The sequence below is a fragment of the Pan paniscus genome, chromosome 9 (genome assembly GCF_029289425.2).
Source record: "Pan paniscus chromosome 9, NHGRI_mPanPan1-v2.0_pri, whole genome shotgun sequence".
In the NCBI taxonomy this organism is placed as follows: Eukaryota; Metazoa; Chordata; class Mammalia; order Primates; family Hominidae; genus Pan; species Pan paniscus.
Genome location: NC_073258.2, coordinates 112,769,155 through 112,786,309, shown reverse-complemented (window position 1 = coordinate 112,786,309; position 17,155 = coordinate 112,769,155). Strand labels below are relative to the sequence as shown.

Here is a 17,155-nt window from a genome sequence, read left to right as displayed (position 1 = left end):
AAAGGCTCCTGGGCCACAATAGACTTCAAAGTTCAACCAAGGTAACACTTCTCTAGTGACTAGTCTCTATAGTGACACTGGTATTCAAGTTAAATGGTGAAGCAGAACTACTGTTTCCAAAGTTTCTGTGTTTTTAAGAAACAGAATCCTTTCTTCAAATAAAATTTATGGGGAAGCACAAAATACAAAAAGATAGAAAAGAACTGCTCTGCTGGAAGTAAGGCAGGGAGGCAGGGCTGTAAGGTCCTGCTCTTTAATTCCCCCTTTGCCTCAAGGTGCCTTAAAGGAATGATGGGATTTGAAGAACACAATCTGAAAACAACCAAGGCAGAGGATGCCCAGTACCTCCCATTACATCTTTGGGAAAGGCTTCCCTTTGGTGGTGATTATGAAGCAGAGAGGCTGGGTGCGGTGGCTTATGCCTGTAATCCCAGCACTTTGGGAGGCCGAGGCAGGCAGATTACCTGAGGTTAAAGAGCTCGAGACCAGCCTGGCCAACATGGTGAAACTCCGTCTCTACTAAAAATGCAAAAAATTAGCCAGGCATGGTGGTGCATGCCTGTAGTCCCAGCTACTCGGGAGGCTGAGGCAGGAGAATTGCTTGAACCCAGGAGGCGGAGGCTGCAGTAAGCCAAGATCGCACCACTGTACTCAAGCCTGGGTGACAGAGCAAAACTCTGTCTCAAAAAAAAAAAAAAAAAGGGGGGGTGCAGAGAGAAGAAATTCATAATACTACAAATCGCCATGGCTCACGCCTGTAATCCCAGCGCTTTGGGAGGCCAAGACAGGTGGATCACGAGGTCAGGAGATCGAGGCCATCCTGGCTAACACAGTGAAACCCCATCTCTACTAAAAATACAAAAAATTAGCCAGGCATGGCAGCGGGCACCTGTAGTCCCAGCTACTCGGGAGGCTGAGGCAGGAGAATGGCGTGAACCCAGGAGGTGGAGCTTGCAGTGAGCTGAGACTGCGCCACTGCACTCCAGCCTGGGCAACGCAGCGAGACTCCGTCTCAAAAAAAAATAATAATAATAATAAATATATTATTGTCTATATGGGTTTTTTTAGCCTAAAAATGAATTAAGAGGAGATATGTGGACATATGACATATCTGAACATATATATATTACACACATACATTCTATCAGTCATTCTCAAACTACGAAAACAATCTCAACCCTGGTTTCAGTTTTCCCTCAAAGTCATCTTAAATTCTTTGCTATTATCCTGCCATGGAAGTGATTTTCTCCTGTTTCTTCTTGACTTCCTTTGCCTAGTTTAGACAGCAGCAATTCTGATATAGCTTCTCAGTAACATAATAAGGCCAAGAAGCAAACTTGGGCCTAAAAATAATCTGTGAATTGACAGATTGATTGCCTTTGATTCAGTGAGCACAGGATGGAACTGACAAATCTGACTACGCATTATTTTTGTTATAAATTATGCTGGGCCAGGAACAGGGGCTCATGCTTGGAGTCCCAGCACTTTGGGAGGCCAAGGCAGGAGGATCGCTTGAGCCAGGAGTTCAAAACCAGCCTGGGCAATAAAGTGAGACCCCATCTCTACAAAAAATTTAAAAAATCAGCTAGGTGTGGTGGTTCAGGCCTGTAGTCCTACCTACTTGTGAGGCTAAAGCAGGAGGATCATTTGGGCATGAGCCCAGGAGTTCGAGGCTACAGTGAGCTATGATCTTGCCACCGCACTCCAGCCTGGGCAACAGATTAAGACCCTGTCTGAAAAATAAGCAAATAAACAAATAAATAAAAACGAAAGAATACATATAACTAAATAAAAATAAAATATTCTGTCCCAGAAAATGAATCCTAAGAATTATAAAGTTTTCATATTATCACTCACTCATTATAGGAAAGAATGGCAATCCTCTTCCTCATTGGGAAACTCAGTGCCTCAACCATTAAGAGCTGAAGAAATCTCACCTATAGTGGCTTTGTCAGTTTCTATCTCTGCCAGTAAGTCTCCTTCACTTAGCTTCTCACCCACTTTTTTTTCCCATCTCTGAACTGTGCCCATGGTCATGGTGGGAGAGAGGGCAGGAAGAAGTACCTGCAGAAACAAACACATATTATTGCTTAATACCAGGAAGACTTCTACATAATAAGAGTCTGGCAGACTTATATAGTTTCATAGAATGATGGTGACTATGATAATTCAAATACTCATCACAGCAAAAGCTTCGCACCTCAATAGCTTCCCACCAGGTAAATCATCCTTCAAATCTCATACTCTGACCCATACTCTTATACTCTCACCCACACTCTAACACACACTCCAAGTTAAATGCAACAAGCACATGGGAAAGATTTCTTTCAGACAGTCAAAATTAATTTCTCAATATCTAAGTATGGAGCATCTTTTCATCTATTTTTATTTTTATTTTTATTTTGAGACAGAGTCTTGCTCTGTCCCCCAGGCTGGAGAGCAATGGCGCAATCTCGGCTCACTGCAACCTCCACCTCCTGGTTTCAAGTGATTCTCCTGCCTCAGCCTCCCGAGTAGCTGGATTACAGGCGGGTGCCATCATGCCCACTAATTTTTGTATTTTTGTAGAGATGAGGTTTTACCATGTTGGCCAGGCTGGTCTCTGAACGCCCGTCCTCAAGTAATCCGCCCGCCCTGGCCTCCCAAAGTGCTGGGATTACAGGCGTGAGCCACCGCGCCCAGACTTCATTTTTTTTTAACCAAGAAGTTTTTCATTTTCACAAAATGACCTTGGTCCAAACCATTCTGTTAAAATTTTACTGCGCTCTGTACTTAGCATCTACCTATTTTTTACCCACAGGAAACTGCATTTGTCCCAACCTTACCAGATATCTTTCCAAGATAAAAACGTAATATTAAGAACTGTTCTGTGCTCGCTTCAGCAACACATATACTAAAATTGGAACGATATAGAGATTAGCATGGCCCCTGAGCAAGGACAACAAATTCGTGAAGCATTCCATATTAAAAAAAAAAAAAAAACATTATTTGGTGACAATAGTTAATAACAATGTATTGTATTCTTGTAAATTCCTGACAGTAGATTTTTAAGTGGCCTAAAAGACAAGTCTATAAAGTAATGCATATATAAATTAGCTCAATCTAGCCATTCCACAATATATACATATTTCAAAACAACTTGTTGTATATAATATATGTACACAGAATTCTTACACAGAATTTTATTTGATAATTTTTTTTTTTTTTTTTGAGACGGAGTCTTACTCTGTTGCCCAGCCTGGAGTGCAGTGGCGTGATGATCATTCAAAAAAATAAAACAGGAGGCCAGGCACAGCTGTTCACATCTGTAATCCCAGCGCTTTGGGAGGCCAAGGATCACTTGGGAGGGGCGGATCACTTGAGGCCAGGAGTTCAAGACCAGCCTGGCCATCATGGCGAAACCCCCTCCTCTGCTAAAAATACCAAAATTAGCTGGGCATGGTGACACCCACCTGTAGTCCCAGCTACTCAGGAGGCTGAGGCATGAGAATCGCAGAGGTTGCCATGAGCCAAGATCGTGCCACTACACTCCAGCCATGGTGACAGAGCAAGACTGTCTCAAAAAAAAAAAAAAAAACAGGAAAGACCAGCATGGTGGCTCATGCCTATAATCTCAGCATTTTGGTAGGCTGATGTAGGAGGATCACTTGAGCCCAGGAGTTCACGACCAGCCTGAGCAACATGATGTAACCTCATCTCTTAAAAAAAAAAAAAAAAAAAAAAATTAGCTGGGCATGGTGGCATGTGCCTGTAGTCACAGCGTCTTGGGAGGCTGAGGTGGGAAGATGGCTTGAGCCAGGAGGTCAAGGCTGCAGTGAGCTAAGATTGCACCACTGCACTCCAGCCTAGGTGAAGAGTGAGACCCTATCTCAAAAAATAAAATAGCTAGGTGTGGTGGTATGTGCATGTATTCCCAGCTAGTCGGGAGGCTGAGGCAGGAGAATCGCTTGAACCCAGGAGGCAGAGGTTGCAGTGAGCCGAAATCACGCCACTGCACTCCAGCCTAGGTGATGGGAGTGAGACCCTGTTTCAAAAAATAAATAAATAAAAATAAAAAACCAGGGGTAAAAAAAGCCCTGTTTTTATAATAGCCATTTCCACCCCAATAAAATCCAAACATCAGAATGCCTATCTAAATGTAAAATTGCTTTACTATTTATATGGCTTGTGTATCCACTGAATTTGGTTTCATTTGCTATCCTCTTTGTCTTCTGTATCTGATTAGCAACAGGATTATGCGGAGAGGAAAATAACTTCAATTGAAGATGTTTCCAGAGAGGGGAAAGTAAGACAAGCCTTAGAAAAAAAATTGTAAGTGCTTTTTTTGTGCAGAATTTGCCATCTTCATCTGCTTCTTAAGAAACAGTGAAGCCAATAATCTTTATACAGTATCTTAAAGAATACTATCAGAGATTCAGAATCCAATTCAGTATCTTAAAGAATAATTAAGGTAAAACCCTAACACATGCACACAAAGCTACAGACACAAAGTAGAGGAAAATTAAGTCAGTCTTACATCATGAGATAGAATTTGCCGAACAGCATGTAATACATGTGTGAACTGAACACCTGGCAAAACATCCTAAATGATTGTTACTAACAGACCACGGAGTAGAACATTATTTCCAAAGAAGAAAAAGATTCCTATACAAAAATTTCTACAAATAAACTAGATTAAGGAGAAATGCCAGTCAGAATTATTTAGAAAAGGACGGCTGGATTTTTATCCACTTTTAACATCTAAAGCACACAAATATACAGACGATAACCCTAATACCTAATAAACTGACTTAGTTTCTTAGAAACTGATTTAGTTAGCACAATCAACAGTGATTACATTCACTGCCTTCAACTTTGATGCAACACTATTACATATGTGTATCTTACACTTAACTTTTGTCAGTTTTCTCATTTATTAATACTATTGGACTACTTCACCCACTCTTGGAAAATAGATCACCTCATGTCAAAAGAACACCAACTGGGGACTTTCATTCAACAGACAGCACTTGACACCTATGATACAGCTTGGATGTTTGTCCCCTCCAAATCTCATGCTGAAATATGATCCCCCTGACTTCCGTTTCCGGGTCAGAGCCATGGTGGTGGCAACTTCAAGCCCTGCTAACCCCATGGTGTTCTTTGATGTCAGCAATGGCAGTCAGGAAGTTGGCCGCACAAAGATCGAGCTCTCTGCAGACGCTGTGCCTAAGACGACCGAGAACTTTGGGTAGTTCTGCACTAGAGAATTCAGAAAAGATGGGGTTCCAATAGGATACAAAGGAAGCACTTTCCACAGAGTTATAAAGGATTTCATGATTTAGGGTGGAGATTTTGTTAATGGAGATGGTACTGGAGTCGCCAGTATTTACCAGGAGACATTCGCAGATGAAAATTTTAAACTTAGACACTCAGCTCCAGGCCTGCTTTCCACGGCAAACAGCGGTCCCAGTACAAATGGCTGTCAGTTCTTTATCACCTGCTCTAAGTGTGATTGGCTGGATGGGAAGCATGTAATGTTTGGAAAAATCACTGATGGACTTCTAGTGATGAGAAAGATTCAGAATGTTCCCACAGGCCCCAACAATAAGCCCAAACTACTGTAGTGATCTCAAAGTGCGGGGAGATGTAGTCCAGACCAAGACTGAATTAGGCCTTCCCTTCTTCTTGGTGGTGTTCTTGAGTAAGATAATCTGGACTGGCCCCTGTGTTTGCTTCCCTGCCTGCTGCTGCCCCATTTGATCAAGAGACCCTGGAAGTACTGGAGATTCAGAATCCAAGACTGTGTAAACAAAGTTTTTTTGTATGTGGAAAAAAAAAAAAAGAAATATGATCCCCAATGTTAGAGATGGGGTCTGGTGGCAGGTGTCTGGGTATTGGAGGAGGATCCCTCATGAATGGCTTGCTGCATGCCCCATGGTAATGAGTTAAGGGGAAATCTGATTGCTATAAAGAGCCTGGTACCCACTCCCCTCTGTCTCTTGTTCCCTCTCTCATGGGACACACCACCCTTCCCCTTTCCCTTCCAACTTCCACCATGATTGTAAGCTTCCTGAGGCCACAAGAGAAACAGATGCTGGCGCCCTGCTTCTTGTACAGCCTGCAGAACCTTGAGCCAAATGAACCTTTTTTCTTTATAAATTACCCAGCCCTAGGTATTTCTTCATGCCAAAGTAAAACAGACTAACACAGCCTGCTATAAACTCTAATTATACAGGGAATAGATGTTAGTAAAAATCATCCTCAAAATCTGTAATGTAATGTTCTCGAATGAAAAGTGCCACGCATTACCCTGTGTACTACACTGAGGCTGAGAAAGGTTACAGGAACTGTTCAAGTTCTTATAACTGGAAATAACAACCAGGAAGAATAGTTGTCAATCTTCATGTTTAAACCTATATACTCCCAAATGACAAGACCTAACCACATTTAATGTCAGTTTCCAAGATGTAGTAGCCATCTATGAAAAAAAGTGAATAAGTAAGTAATCACCTAGAGCAAAAACTCAGAGGCTGAGCCTCACCTGCATGTGAGGGGGATATGAGCTACCAGGAGCCTGAGCAGAAGGTGTAGGTGGCGAAGCACTGGCAGCAGGGGTTGGTGCTGGGGCCGCTTGTGGGGTAGGTGCTGCTGAGGAATCCAATGTATAATTTTTAAAGGCCTCAATATCCTCAGGCCTAAGGAAGAGAAAGAATGCATAAATATAATGGGCAGATTCAGCTTTCACAAAAGTAGTCTTAAAAAATAGTCTTTAACTCCTAATTCTCAATTCTGGGTAAAATACTCCACCAAGCAATGAAGTTCCACAAATTATGAGTGCACTACTCACTTGCCAACTGTGATACAGATGATCGCTCCGATGGGAACATCCCTGGTACCTTCAGCAACAAGTATCTTTGCCATATAACACTCCTCCAGGCTCTCAAATCCAACAGTGGCTTTATCAGTTTCAACCTTTTAACACAAAAAGCAACAGCTCAGGTTTGTACTGTCGGTATGTAACTTATTAGCTTGTGTCTAGAATTTTTTTTTTTTTTTTTTTTGAGACACAGAGTCTCACTCTGTCACCAAGGCTGGAGTGCAGTGGTGCAATCTCGGCTCATTGCAACCTCCCCCTCCCAGGTTCAAGCGATTATCCTGCCTCAGCCTCCCGAGTAGCTGGGATTACAGGAACAGGCCGCCATGCCCGGCTGATTTTTATATTTTTAGCAGAGACGGGGTTTCACCATGTTGGCCAGCCTGGCCTTTGTGTCTAGAATTATACAGTTCATATGAAGATAAGGCCACTACGACAGATTTCAAAGAAGAAATTACTTTAGAAACGCCTTGGTTAAAATCAGTTTGGCCAGCTGCTGACAACTTATCCAACCAATCTTGTCTAACATCAAGTTGTGAAAAACACTTCAGTTTCTTAAACAAAGGGGTAGCTACACATCCAGAAAGTCAATGTTCAGTCAATTAGGCAAAGCCAGTCTCTTCGAACTCATCTCCGTTATTTTAAAACAACTTACCCTCTCCCTCTCCCTCTCCCTCTCCATCTCCCTCTCCCTCTCCTTCCACGGTCTCCCTCTGATGCCTGTCTCCCTCTGATGCCGAGCTGAAGCTGGACTATACTGCTGCCATCTCGGCTCACTGCAACCTCCCTGCCTGATTCTCCTGCCTCAGCCTGCCGAGTGCCTGCGATTGCAGGCGCGCGCCGCCACGCCTGACTGGTTTTCGTATTTTTTTGGTGGAGACGGGGTTTCGCTGTGTTGGCCGGGCTGGTCTCCAGCTTCTAACCGCGAGTGATCCGCCAGCCTCGGCCTCCCGAGGTGCCGGGATTGCAGACGGAGTCTGATTCACTCAGTGCTCAATGGTGCCCAGGCTGGAGTGCAGTGGCGTGATCTCGGCTCGCTACAACCTCCACCTCCCAGCTGCCTGCCTTGGCCTCCCAAAGTGCCGAGATTGCAGCCTCTGCCCGGCCGCCACCCCGTCTGGAAAGTGAGGAGCGTCTCTGCCTGGCCGCCCATCGTCTGGGACGTGAGGAGCCCCTCTGCCTGGCTGCCCAGTCTGGAAAGTGAGGAGCGTCTCTGCCCGGCCGCCATCCCATCTAGGAAGTGAGGAGCGCCTCTGCCCGGCCGCCCATCCTCTGAGATGTGGGGAGCGCCTCTGCCCCGCCGCCCCGTCTGGGATGTGAGGAGCGCCTCTACCCGGCCGCGACCCCGTCTGGGAGGTGAGGAGCCTCTCTGCCCGGCTGCCCCGTCTGAGAAGTGAGGAGACCCTCCGCCTGGCAACCACCCCGTCTGAGAAGTGAGGAGCCCCTCCGCCCGGCAGCCACCCCGTCTGAGAAGTGAGGAGCCCCTCTGCCCGACAGCCACCCCGTCTGGGAAGTGAGGAGCGTCTCCGCCCGGCAGCCACCCCATCTGGGAGGGAGGTGGGGGTCAGCCCCCACCAGGCCAGCCGCCCCGTCCAGGAGGGAGGTGAGGGGGTCAGCCCCCCGCCCGGCCAGCCGCCCCGTCCGGGAGGGAGGTGGGGGGGTCAGCCCCCCGCCCAGCCAGCCACCCCGTCCGGGAGGGAGGTGGGGGGGTCAGCCCCCCGCCCGGCCAGCCGCCCCGTCTGGGAGGGAGGTGGGGGGGGGTCAGCCCCCCGCCCGGCCAGCCGCCCTGTCCGGGAGGGAGGTGGGGGGGTCAGCCCCCCGCCTGGCCAGCCGCCCCATCCGGGAGGTGAAGGGCGCCTCTGCCTGGCCGCCCCTACTGGGAAGTGAGGAGCCCCTCTGCCCGGCCAGCCGCCCCATCCGAGAAGGAGGTGAGGGGGTCAGTCCCCCGCCCGGCCAGCCGCCCCGTCCGGGAGGTGAGGGGCGCCTCTGCCCAGCCGCCCCTACTGGGAAGTGAGGAGCCCCTCTGCCCGGCCACCACCCCGTCTGGGAGGTGTACCTAACAGCTCATTGAGAACGGGCCATGATGACAATGGCGGTTTTGTGGAATAGAAAGGGGGGAAAGGTGGGGAAAAGATTGAGAAATCGGATGGTTGCCGTGTCTGTGTAGAAAGAGGTAGACATGGGAGACTTTTCATTTTGTTCTGTACTAAGAAAAATTCTTATCCTGTTGATCTGTGACCTTACCCCCAACCCTGTGCTCTCTGAAACGTGTGCTGTGTCCACTCAGGGTTAAATGGATTAAGGGTGGTGCAAGATGTGCTTTGTTAAACAGATGTTTGAAGGCAGCATGCTCCTTAAGAGTCATCACCACTCCCTAATCTCAAGTACCCAGGGACAGAAACACTGCGGAAGGCGGCAGGGTCCTCTGCCTAGGAAAACCAGAGACCTTTGTTCACTTGTTTATCTGCTGACCTTCCCTCCACTATTGTCCTATGACCCTGCCAAATCCCCCTCTGCGAGAAACACCCAAGAATGATCAACAACAACAACAAAAATAAACAAATAAATAAAACTTACCTCTGCAATTAGGTCACCTTCGTTGATTTTGTCCCCCTCTTTTTTTTCCCAACGGGCTATGGTGCCTGCCTGCATTGTGGGGGAAAGAGAAGGCAATGGAACCTGGAAAAGAAAAAGAAGAAACATTAAATTTTTTAAGGGCTACCTAACTCTCAGTCTGGCTTAAGATTTCATTCAATTCAATTTCATGCAAAGTGTATACAGTTCCATTGCACATTGGGAACTAGGGATGCCAAGGGAGTTCCTGTCCATGAGAAGTTAGTAATTTCCAGTGACAGGCTTTCTCCTCCACAGTCCTGTGGGTCTGACAAAGCATGAACCTCGGCAGATATTCTGCATACAGCCCCAGTCTTGAAGCTCTCCTTTCAATGAAATAGATCATGAGAGGGACACTAAGGAGCTACAGCAAAGCCAACTATTGGACAAAGGGCCAAAGCAGATACTGGGAATGGGTGGAGGATCAGTGAGGCCTCTCAAGGAGGATCTTGCAGGCATCCAGTCAGCTCTGAAGGACAACGGGGTCCCGAGAAGGGGGGTCTAGGGCTCACCTTCTGATGCGGGGGAAGACTGTAATAGCGGCGGCCGGGCGACCCCAAAAGCTGCAGCAGTAAGCGGTTCCGCGGCGTGGCCCCAGAACTGGGGGTCCAGCCGCACAGTGCCCGGACCCCGCCATACCCTGTAGTCACGCTGTTGCGACGAGCGGGAGCCGGGCCAGATCGCGAGGTCACTCGTGGAGTTGCGGGTACCTCCTGCAAGGCCGTCCACCGAGCCTCGAGTCCCGCCCATGGGGCTACATTCTGGGCCCGTCGCGCACATACGCGCCACATAGTGCCACCAACCCCCCACACCCCAAAACCAACGCCGTCTCCGGAGTGACCTCTCCAAGAGCAGCGGCGTTGCCGTCAGCCACACCGCACAGCCGCACGTTGTCGTAAAATGGTTCCCGCAGGTTTACTCCACCCGCTCCCCAGGCCAGAAATGCGCGGCACGCACGCTCTTTCTCTACGGAGCGGGGACGAGGGGCACTACGGGGCAGGAGTGTTCCAGAGGGGCCTGTGCGGGCGCAAGTTTGGGAGAAATAACAGACGGAAAGGGGTGGAAAGTGGTAGGGTTCTAGGGGAGGCATCCGAAAGGGTGAGACGGGGCCTAAGAGATGACAAGGGCACGACCGAGGGGGAGGGGCCTAAAAAGGCGCAGAGACGCGGGTTAATTGCGGCCGAGTGGCCTGAGAGTCTGGGCCGAGGGGCGTGGCCAAGCTTTCTGGAAAAGCTGGAAGTGAGCCCGGGAACTGGCTAGGGCAGTGGGAGCCTCAGGCCAAAGGGCGGGGGTCTTGGAGTGCTGGGGTGGTGAAGGAGCCAGGAATCGCCCGCGAGGGAATCGAGGAGTCCGGCGTGGTGACTTCTGCTTCTGCGCATCCGAAGGGGGATGGACTGGGCCGCGCCCCGCGCAGGCTGTACTGGTTGCAAAGATTTCGTTTCAGGTTTGTAGCCCAAGTGGAAAGTGGAGTGAACAGGTGTTCCACCCAGCCAAGTGGTACGAAAGGCAGCCCAGAGGAAGATACATTCCCGCATTCATGTATACTGTAGCAAGATTAAGCATATTCCCTGTATGAAGATATAGGTTTACAAAACAGGTGTTGCTCCCTAATACCATAGAATTCTTTTAAGTAACCAAAAGCTTCGTTATGTTTCAAATGTTTGAAAAACTTAACTGTAAGCCGTTGAAGGCACGAAGAGTGTCTGCGTGGTCCTTCCATGTAGCCCCAGAGCTTAATATCCAGTAAATAGCGGGGGCTGAATGTATGTCTTTTGAATCAATGAATAAAAAGTCATCTACACATTTTGTTAGGCACGCTTCTCTTGTAAAGTTGTTTTAATTAGAAAACATCGTTTCTGAACTGAAGGTGATATTAGATAAGGAGGAAGCATGTGCTGTGTATCACCACCTCCCCCCTGTAGAGATGGTTAGAGAACACCAAGAACGCAAGAGGAAGTTGGAGGGAAGAAACTTAAAACAAGATTTTAGCCAGGAGCGGTGGTGCATGCCTGTAGTCCCAGCAATGCTTGAGAGGCTGAGGTGGGGGAATCACTTGAGCCCAAGAGTTTGAGACCAGCCTGGGCAACATAATGAGACTCCCATCTGTTAAAAAAAAAAAAAAAAATGGGGGCTAATCTTGCTAACAATTAATTTGGAAAAGTAAAACAGATTGGATGTACTATTTCATGCCTACTTAAATTGGAATGTTTAAGCAGGTACAGCTGTCTATCAGAATAATATGTAAGCAATATAATTGAGAAATATAAAATTTCCAGATTGAATGAAAAGGCATATTTTAAATAATATGAAGAGAGCAATTATATTGTTACAATTATGTACAACTTATGAATTAACAATTGGAAGAAGCAATGAAAGAATAATTGTAATTACTGAAAGGACTTATTACTATTATTTGGGGATGGAGTCTCACTCTGTCGCCCAGGCTGGAGTGCAGTGGCATGATCCCGGCTCACTGCAACCTCCACCTCCCAGGTTCAAGCGATTCTTCTGCCTCAGCCTCCCGAGTGCTGGGCCTACAGGTACGTGCCACCATGCCCAGCTAATTTTGTGTTTTTAGTAGATACGGGGTTTCACCATGTTAGTCATGCTGGTCTCAAACTCCTGACTTCAGGTGATCCACCTGCCTCGGCCTACCAAAGTGCTGAGATTACAGGCGCGAGCCACCATGCCCGCCCAGGACTTATAAATTATTATAAAAATGTTTTTGAGTTGGCTAAAATATCTTGCTGCTTTTGCTGCATTTGAACTTAATAACTGGATCTAAATTAGCTTTTGGTATAAAGTATGAGGTGATCTTCAGGATCTGTTGTGCACTTAGGTATGCTTGCTTAAACACTGTTTTGCATTTTTCAAAGAATAGCGAGTTTGTGTCTTGAATATACTTTTGACTTAAGTGTAGTTAAATTATAGGAATGCATAGCTCAAACAGTCCAGAGATGGCAAGCTTACCCCAGAGGTGGGCTAGGAATGCTTAGGTTTCTCAAATCAGTCCTGAGAGAACAAGCTTGAATTCCACTAAACAGACTGGATAAAGGAAATTATGGAAAAGGAGACTCAAGACTCAAAGGTTTGAAATAGAGATACTTAAGAGAATGGTGATATCACTGATATTGAGAGAAAGAGAAATTAGTTGGTAGTGAAAGATTTTGAGTTATGTACATATTTAACTTTAACATAATGGGATAGCCAATTAATAGTTGAAAATACGTAATTGGAAGTCAAATGAAGGCACTCAGGGATAAAGAATTTAATATAGCAAACATTTAAGATGAATTGATAAGAGGCATTTAAGAGGCAGCTTTCAAATGATCTGGGAATTCTGGTCATTTTAAATACACATTTCTGAAAGAGTTCTTAATGCTTGCATACTGACTTTTGTCATAGAGTTTATACTCTCGGGTTCTTATTTGTTTGCATGTTTACATATAATTTCAAAATAAGTGCTAAATAAATTGTCCTTGATAATAGCCTATGTGCTTACATAGAAATACTAATTGTAAAATATCTGTAGCAATAAAGTAATTCTTATCTCCACTCCACATAGTGAGTAAACATGCTACCAGGGAGATCACTTGAGGAAATTTGCTTTCACTAAATGTAAATGGCTTTATTGATTAATCTCATCAGTAAACGCAAGTGAAAATCATTAATGATATTTAGTTTGCAAACTCCATTTTATTCATAGTTTGTGGTTTTTTAAATTAGTTCACAAATCTGGTACATACCGGCAGTTAAAACTGGTTATCACTTTGATAATCAGAAGCCTCTGGTGTAACATAGTCTTCATGAAAACATATTGTAAAACAGGGAGAATACACAGTAATAATCTCTTTGAAAGCAATGGCTGTAAACATCCATGTTTCTAAGAAAATATAACTTTACATATATATGTATTTTAAGCAAGCTATACCTCTTACATAAATTCAGACAGTAGAAGGAGTGTGCAATCATAATGCTTATTTTATGGAAACAGTGAAAATAATTTTAATTATGACCTAAATGCTTTTAAGTAATTAAAGTCCTCTTGAATTGGATGTATAGTATAAAGATATTTTCCCTAATTTGCAACCATCCTGGTCAAAAAGAGCTGAAAAGTTGGTCAGTAAGTAGAAGTGCCATTACCAAGTAAGTTTAAAACAAATTCTTCAAATTTAAAAATGTAAAAATTGTAAAGTATCCCAATCCCCCCAGCTAATTTAGGGAACTGAGCAAGAAGAGAACATTCTTCAGTTTTTAAATGACTTTTTTTTTTTTTTTTGGAGATGGGGTCCTGCTCTGTAGCCTAGGCTAGAGTGCAGTGGCATGATCAGCTCACTGCAACCTCAAACTCCTGGGCTCAAGCAATCTTCCCACCTCAACCTTCTGAATAGCTGGGACTACAGGTGTGTGCCACCATCCCCAGCTACTTTTATAATAAAATTTCTATGTAGAGACGGAGTCTTCCTATGTTGCCCAGGCTGGTCTTGAACTCCTGGGCTCAAGCAGTCTTCCTGCCTCAGCCTCCCAAAGTGCTGGAATTACAGGCATGAGCCACCACACTCAACCTTAAATGAAGATTTTGTAAGGAATTGAGCATTCAACTAAACTCGTTTTTGTGAGATGGTCATTTTGTTTTAACCTAACATGGTTTAGAGATTATTTTATGAACTCTAAGCATTCTGGTTCCTCAGTTTTCTCAAAGAAAGAGAACTTTAGCAAGTAGCAGGACAAGCTACCCCACACCAATGCCACCAGGGGACAATACTATGAATAAGTCAGGAGGCCTCCTAGAATGCAGCCAAATAGGAAACTGTTCCAAACAGAATCAGTCTTGCATACTTCTGCTCAGAAGGCTCCTCTCGCTTTGGAAACTGGAATGAGGATCACCAACAGGATCCTCATTTTACACAGGAGTTATGAGAGGTACATCCTCTAGCAGAGATGCTTGGTCATTACCTGTGGTACATGAGATTACCGAGCTAAAAGGGAAAAAAAACGATCTTAATGTTCTCCCATGAACTCAAGTTAAGCTTTTTATGGAGGCACTGAGGCCATGCAGCTCCTTTTCCAAAAGACACAGATAAAAGCCAAATAAGGTAGAGGACTTTGGAAATTTTCTCTGAAAAGTTAAATTCCACATAATAGTAAGACTGTTTGCTGAGAGAAAACTGACAAGTAAAAACTGGTTTAAGAGACAGACATCCAAGACAAACTGTATTGGAAATACAATAATGAATTTTGGCCTGATAGCCCTCATGCTGTCTTATAGCAAAACACTAAAATTCATGCAACAGAGAAACTGGTGACATGAGGACTTTTTCTCCAGACTTCCTGGGGAAAAACTGTGAGAATATACTTTTTTCTTCTGTTTGCTTTCGAAATGCATTCTTTCTTTTGCTGACTTTCCCAAACTTTCCCAGTCGTTTCTGATGAAAAATTCTTCAATAGGAAAAGACCAGGTAAACTTACATGAAAGACATCAAGTATCTTTTGAGCTCCTTCTCTCTGCCAGAGGAGCAATCAACTGGATTACACAAAACTACCTTCACAACTAAAACAGGTAGAATTGGAACAGGAATTAGTTGTCATTAATATACTCGTAATAAAATAAAGCTTGTTCTGAAACCACAAGGGGTGGTAAGAAGAGACTGTATAAAAGCTACTGGGTTCTCTAGAAAATGGATACAGTATACAGAATGTGAGAAGATAGAGAACTCACACTCCAGTTATAAAAATAGACATGGTTCTCAGACAAAAAGCAAATGAGTACAAAAGAATTCTCCAAACGTGAACTATTTTAAAAAGATACATCTATATAAAACAACAAGATGTCATCTCAGAGCTCCAAAGAGTAGTTTGTTGAAATGGCTGAAAAGGGGAGATGAATTGGAGACAGATAGGTCAAGAACCCAGAACAGATGTGTCCTACTCTTGTGTTTGGCAGTGTACATTGGAGGTCACAGGCAGATAGACTGCTTTTGGTAATACATATATAAATAATAATGGCTGACTGGTTGATGGTGCTTGATGGATGAATGAGAAAACCCAGGTTATCAAATAATCTCGGTAGTTGAACTGTTAGCTTCTTCACTTGACAATGTTGCACATCAGAAATGATTCTAGGTTTTTTTTACCCAGAATGATCCCTGCCATTCACAACTCATGCTCCACGCCCCATGGTTTCTATTGTGCCCTAAAGGATCAGCCTAGACTAATACATAAATAGAAAATAACTCTGGCCTTGAAATGAGGGGCAGACAAGTACTTCATGCTCAGTACTTATAAATCACAAAGAAATGCTGAAATTAATGGTCTGTCTCCTTTTACTACAAAGGAGATGCCATGAGTTAAAGTCATGAAACAAAGAAAGTCAAAAAGATATGGGTAGCAGCACCTTTCCATACCCGCCTGGATTTTCAAGGAGCTTTTCACTCCTTATGCCTTTCAAACAAAAGTTCATCAGTTTGAAGAAAAAGAAATGGCTCTAAAGTTAAAGAGTCCCCAGAGAAAACTAACAGTACATGAAATAGGCCCTATGTGGGCAAAAGGACAAGCTGCAGAACCAGTTAAGACAGAAGAGGCAGCCCAAGGTCTTACTAAATTACAGTTTTAGCATAGTGTAGCACAACATGGGCAGCCCTTTTTCCATCCAAGCAACAATTCAGCACCATCCACGTCTGGTTCAAAAGATTACTGAAGACTGGGCTTTCATCTTTGGTACCACCTCATGAGTTATTCTTGGTTTGCAGTAGGTTCAAAGAAACAGAAAAGCTGGTACCTTTGCCTTGTCTGTGAGTACAAACGCTGGGACTCTGATTGCTGCAACCATTGAGGCCAATTAAAATAATACTGTAACACACAGGAATGATGCATCCAATTCCTAGTTTCCAGATAATAGCAGCCATGCCCCTACAGAGGCGGGATCATCCATCCCCATCGTTTAAGGCCTTCGGTTTGTTGTCCTCAGAGTAGAATAGAACTCTGTGTTCCCACGGACAAGGAACTCCAGATGAACCCATGGTCTACATTTGGACAGAATTTTAAGTACCAGATATGCCAGGCACAGAAATAGGACTGACCTGTAGCCATCATGCTTGGAGAAGCTTCTGTTTTGGCATACAAACTAGAAACTTCTTAGTGTATTCTGGTTTTAGTTCCCTTTCCTGAGTGAAGCAGCCAGGGAGTGACCAGGTTCCATAAGCCCTCAATCTGATACTTGGCATTAATTCTCTCCATGGTCTTCTTCCACCCAAGCTACAATTTTCCCTTCCCATCCAGGGATGGCATCATCATCATGGAAAATCTAGAGAAAAAAACAAAAAGCCACAATGAAAAAACAGGGAATCTCACTCACTAAACAATTGCTGCTAATAAAAATAAGACCTCAACCATGTAGAAGAAAGCCTTGAGTTAAGAGTCTATGTCCTTTTGGTCTTGTCCCTAGAACTGCAACTGATATTTTATTTTTTTCTTAGATCCACATCTATGAAATGGTTTTAAAAAAATCCCTGATACTACTTTGCTCATAGAGATTTGTATGAATTAATAAATTACCAATCACAAAGTACTTTGGGCTTCTTAGAGGAAAGATGTAGTGTTAAGTATTTTAAAAATGAGAAAGTGGAAAATTTAGTTACCAGGCAATGTAAAGAAAGGGTGGGGAAAAAAGACTCATTTTAACACATT

At 44.5% G+C, this 17,155-nt stretch overlaps 2 protein-coding genes and 2 pseudogenes across 6 annotated transcripts in view; 2 read left to right on the top strand and 2 right to left on the bottom strand.

The window, feature by feature from the left end:
* The window catches only part of DLAT (dihydrolipoamide S-acetyltransferase), a 43,776-nt gene extending 27,638 nt beyond the window's left edge, over nt 1-16,138 (bottom strand). Inside the window, exons 1-5 of one of the 3 annotated variants that reach the window (XM_003805442.8) lie at nt 9,982-16,138; nt 9,434-9,535; nt 6,830-6,954; nt 6,524-6,677; nt 1,938-2,064 (exon numbers count right to left, since the gene is read on the bottom strand). In XM_003805442.8, the coding sequence (XP_003805490.2) occupies nt 1,938-2,064; nt 6,524-6,677; nt 6,830-6,954; nt 9,434-9,535; nt 9,982-10,260 (787 nt within the window). In that variant the 5' untranslated portion in view covers nt 10,261-16,138. The remainder of the gene's footprint in view (nt 1-1,937; nt 2,065-6,523; nt 6,678-6,829; nt 6,955-9,433; nt 9,536-9,981) is intronic. The other 2 variants (XM_034933661.3, XM_034933662.4) reach the window with 2 other exon arrangements.
* LOC117975027 (peptidyl-prolyl cis-trans isomerase H-like) lies at nt 2,071-6,475 on the top strand (annotated as a pseudogene).
* On the top strand, nt 2,870-2,969 carry LOC112441238 (U6 spliceosomal RNA; annotated as a pseudogene).
* DIXDC1 (DIX domain containing 1) overlaps nt 13,146-17,155 on the bottom strand; it is a 95,504-nt gene continuing 91,494 nt past the window's right edge. For all 3 annotated transcript variants that reach the window (XM_008971366.6, XM_003805441.6, XM_008971369.5), the window contains one exon: nt 13,146-16,772. In XM_008971366.6, coding sequence (XP_008969614.1) covers nt 16,692-16,772 — 81 coding nt within the window. In that variant the 3' untranslated portion in view covers nt 13,146-16,691. The remainder of the gene's footprint in view (nt 16,773-17,155) is intronic.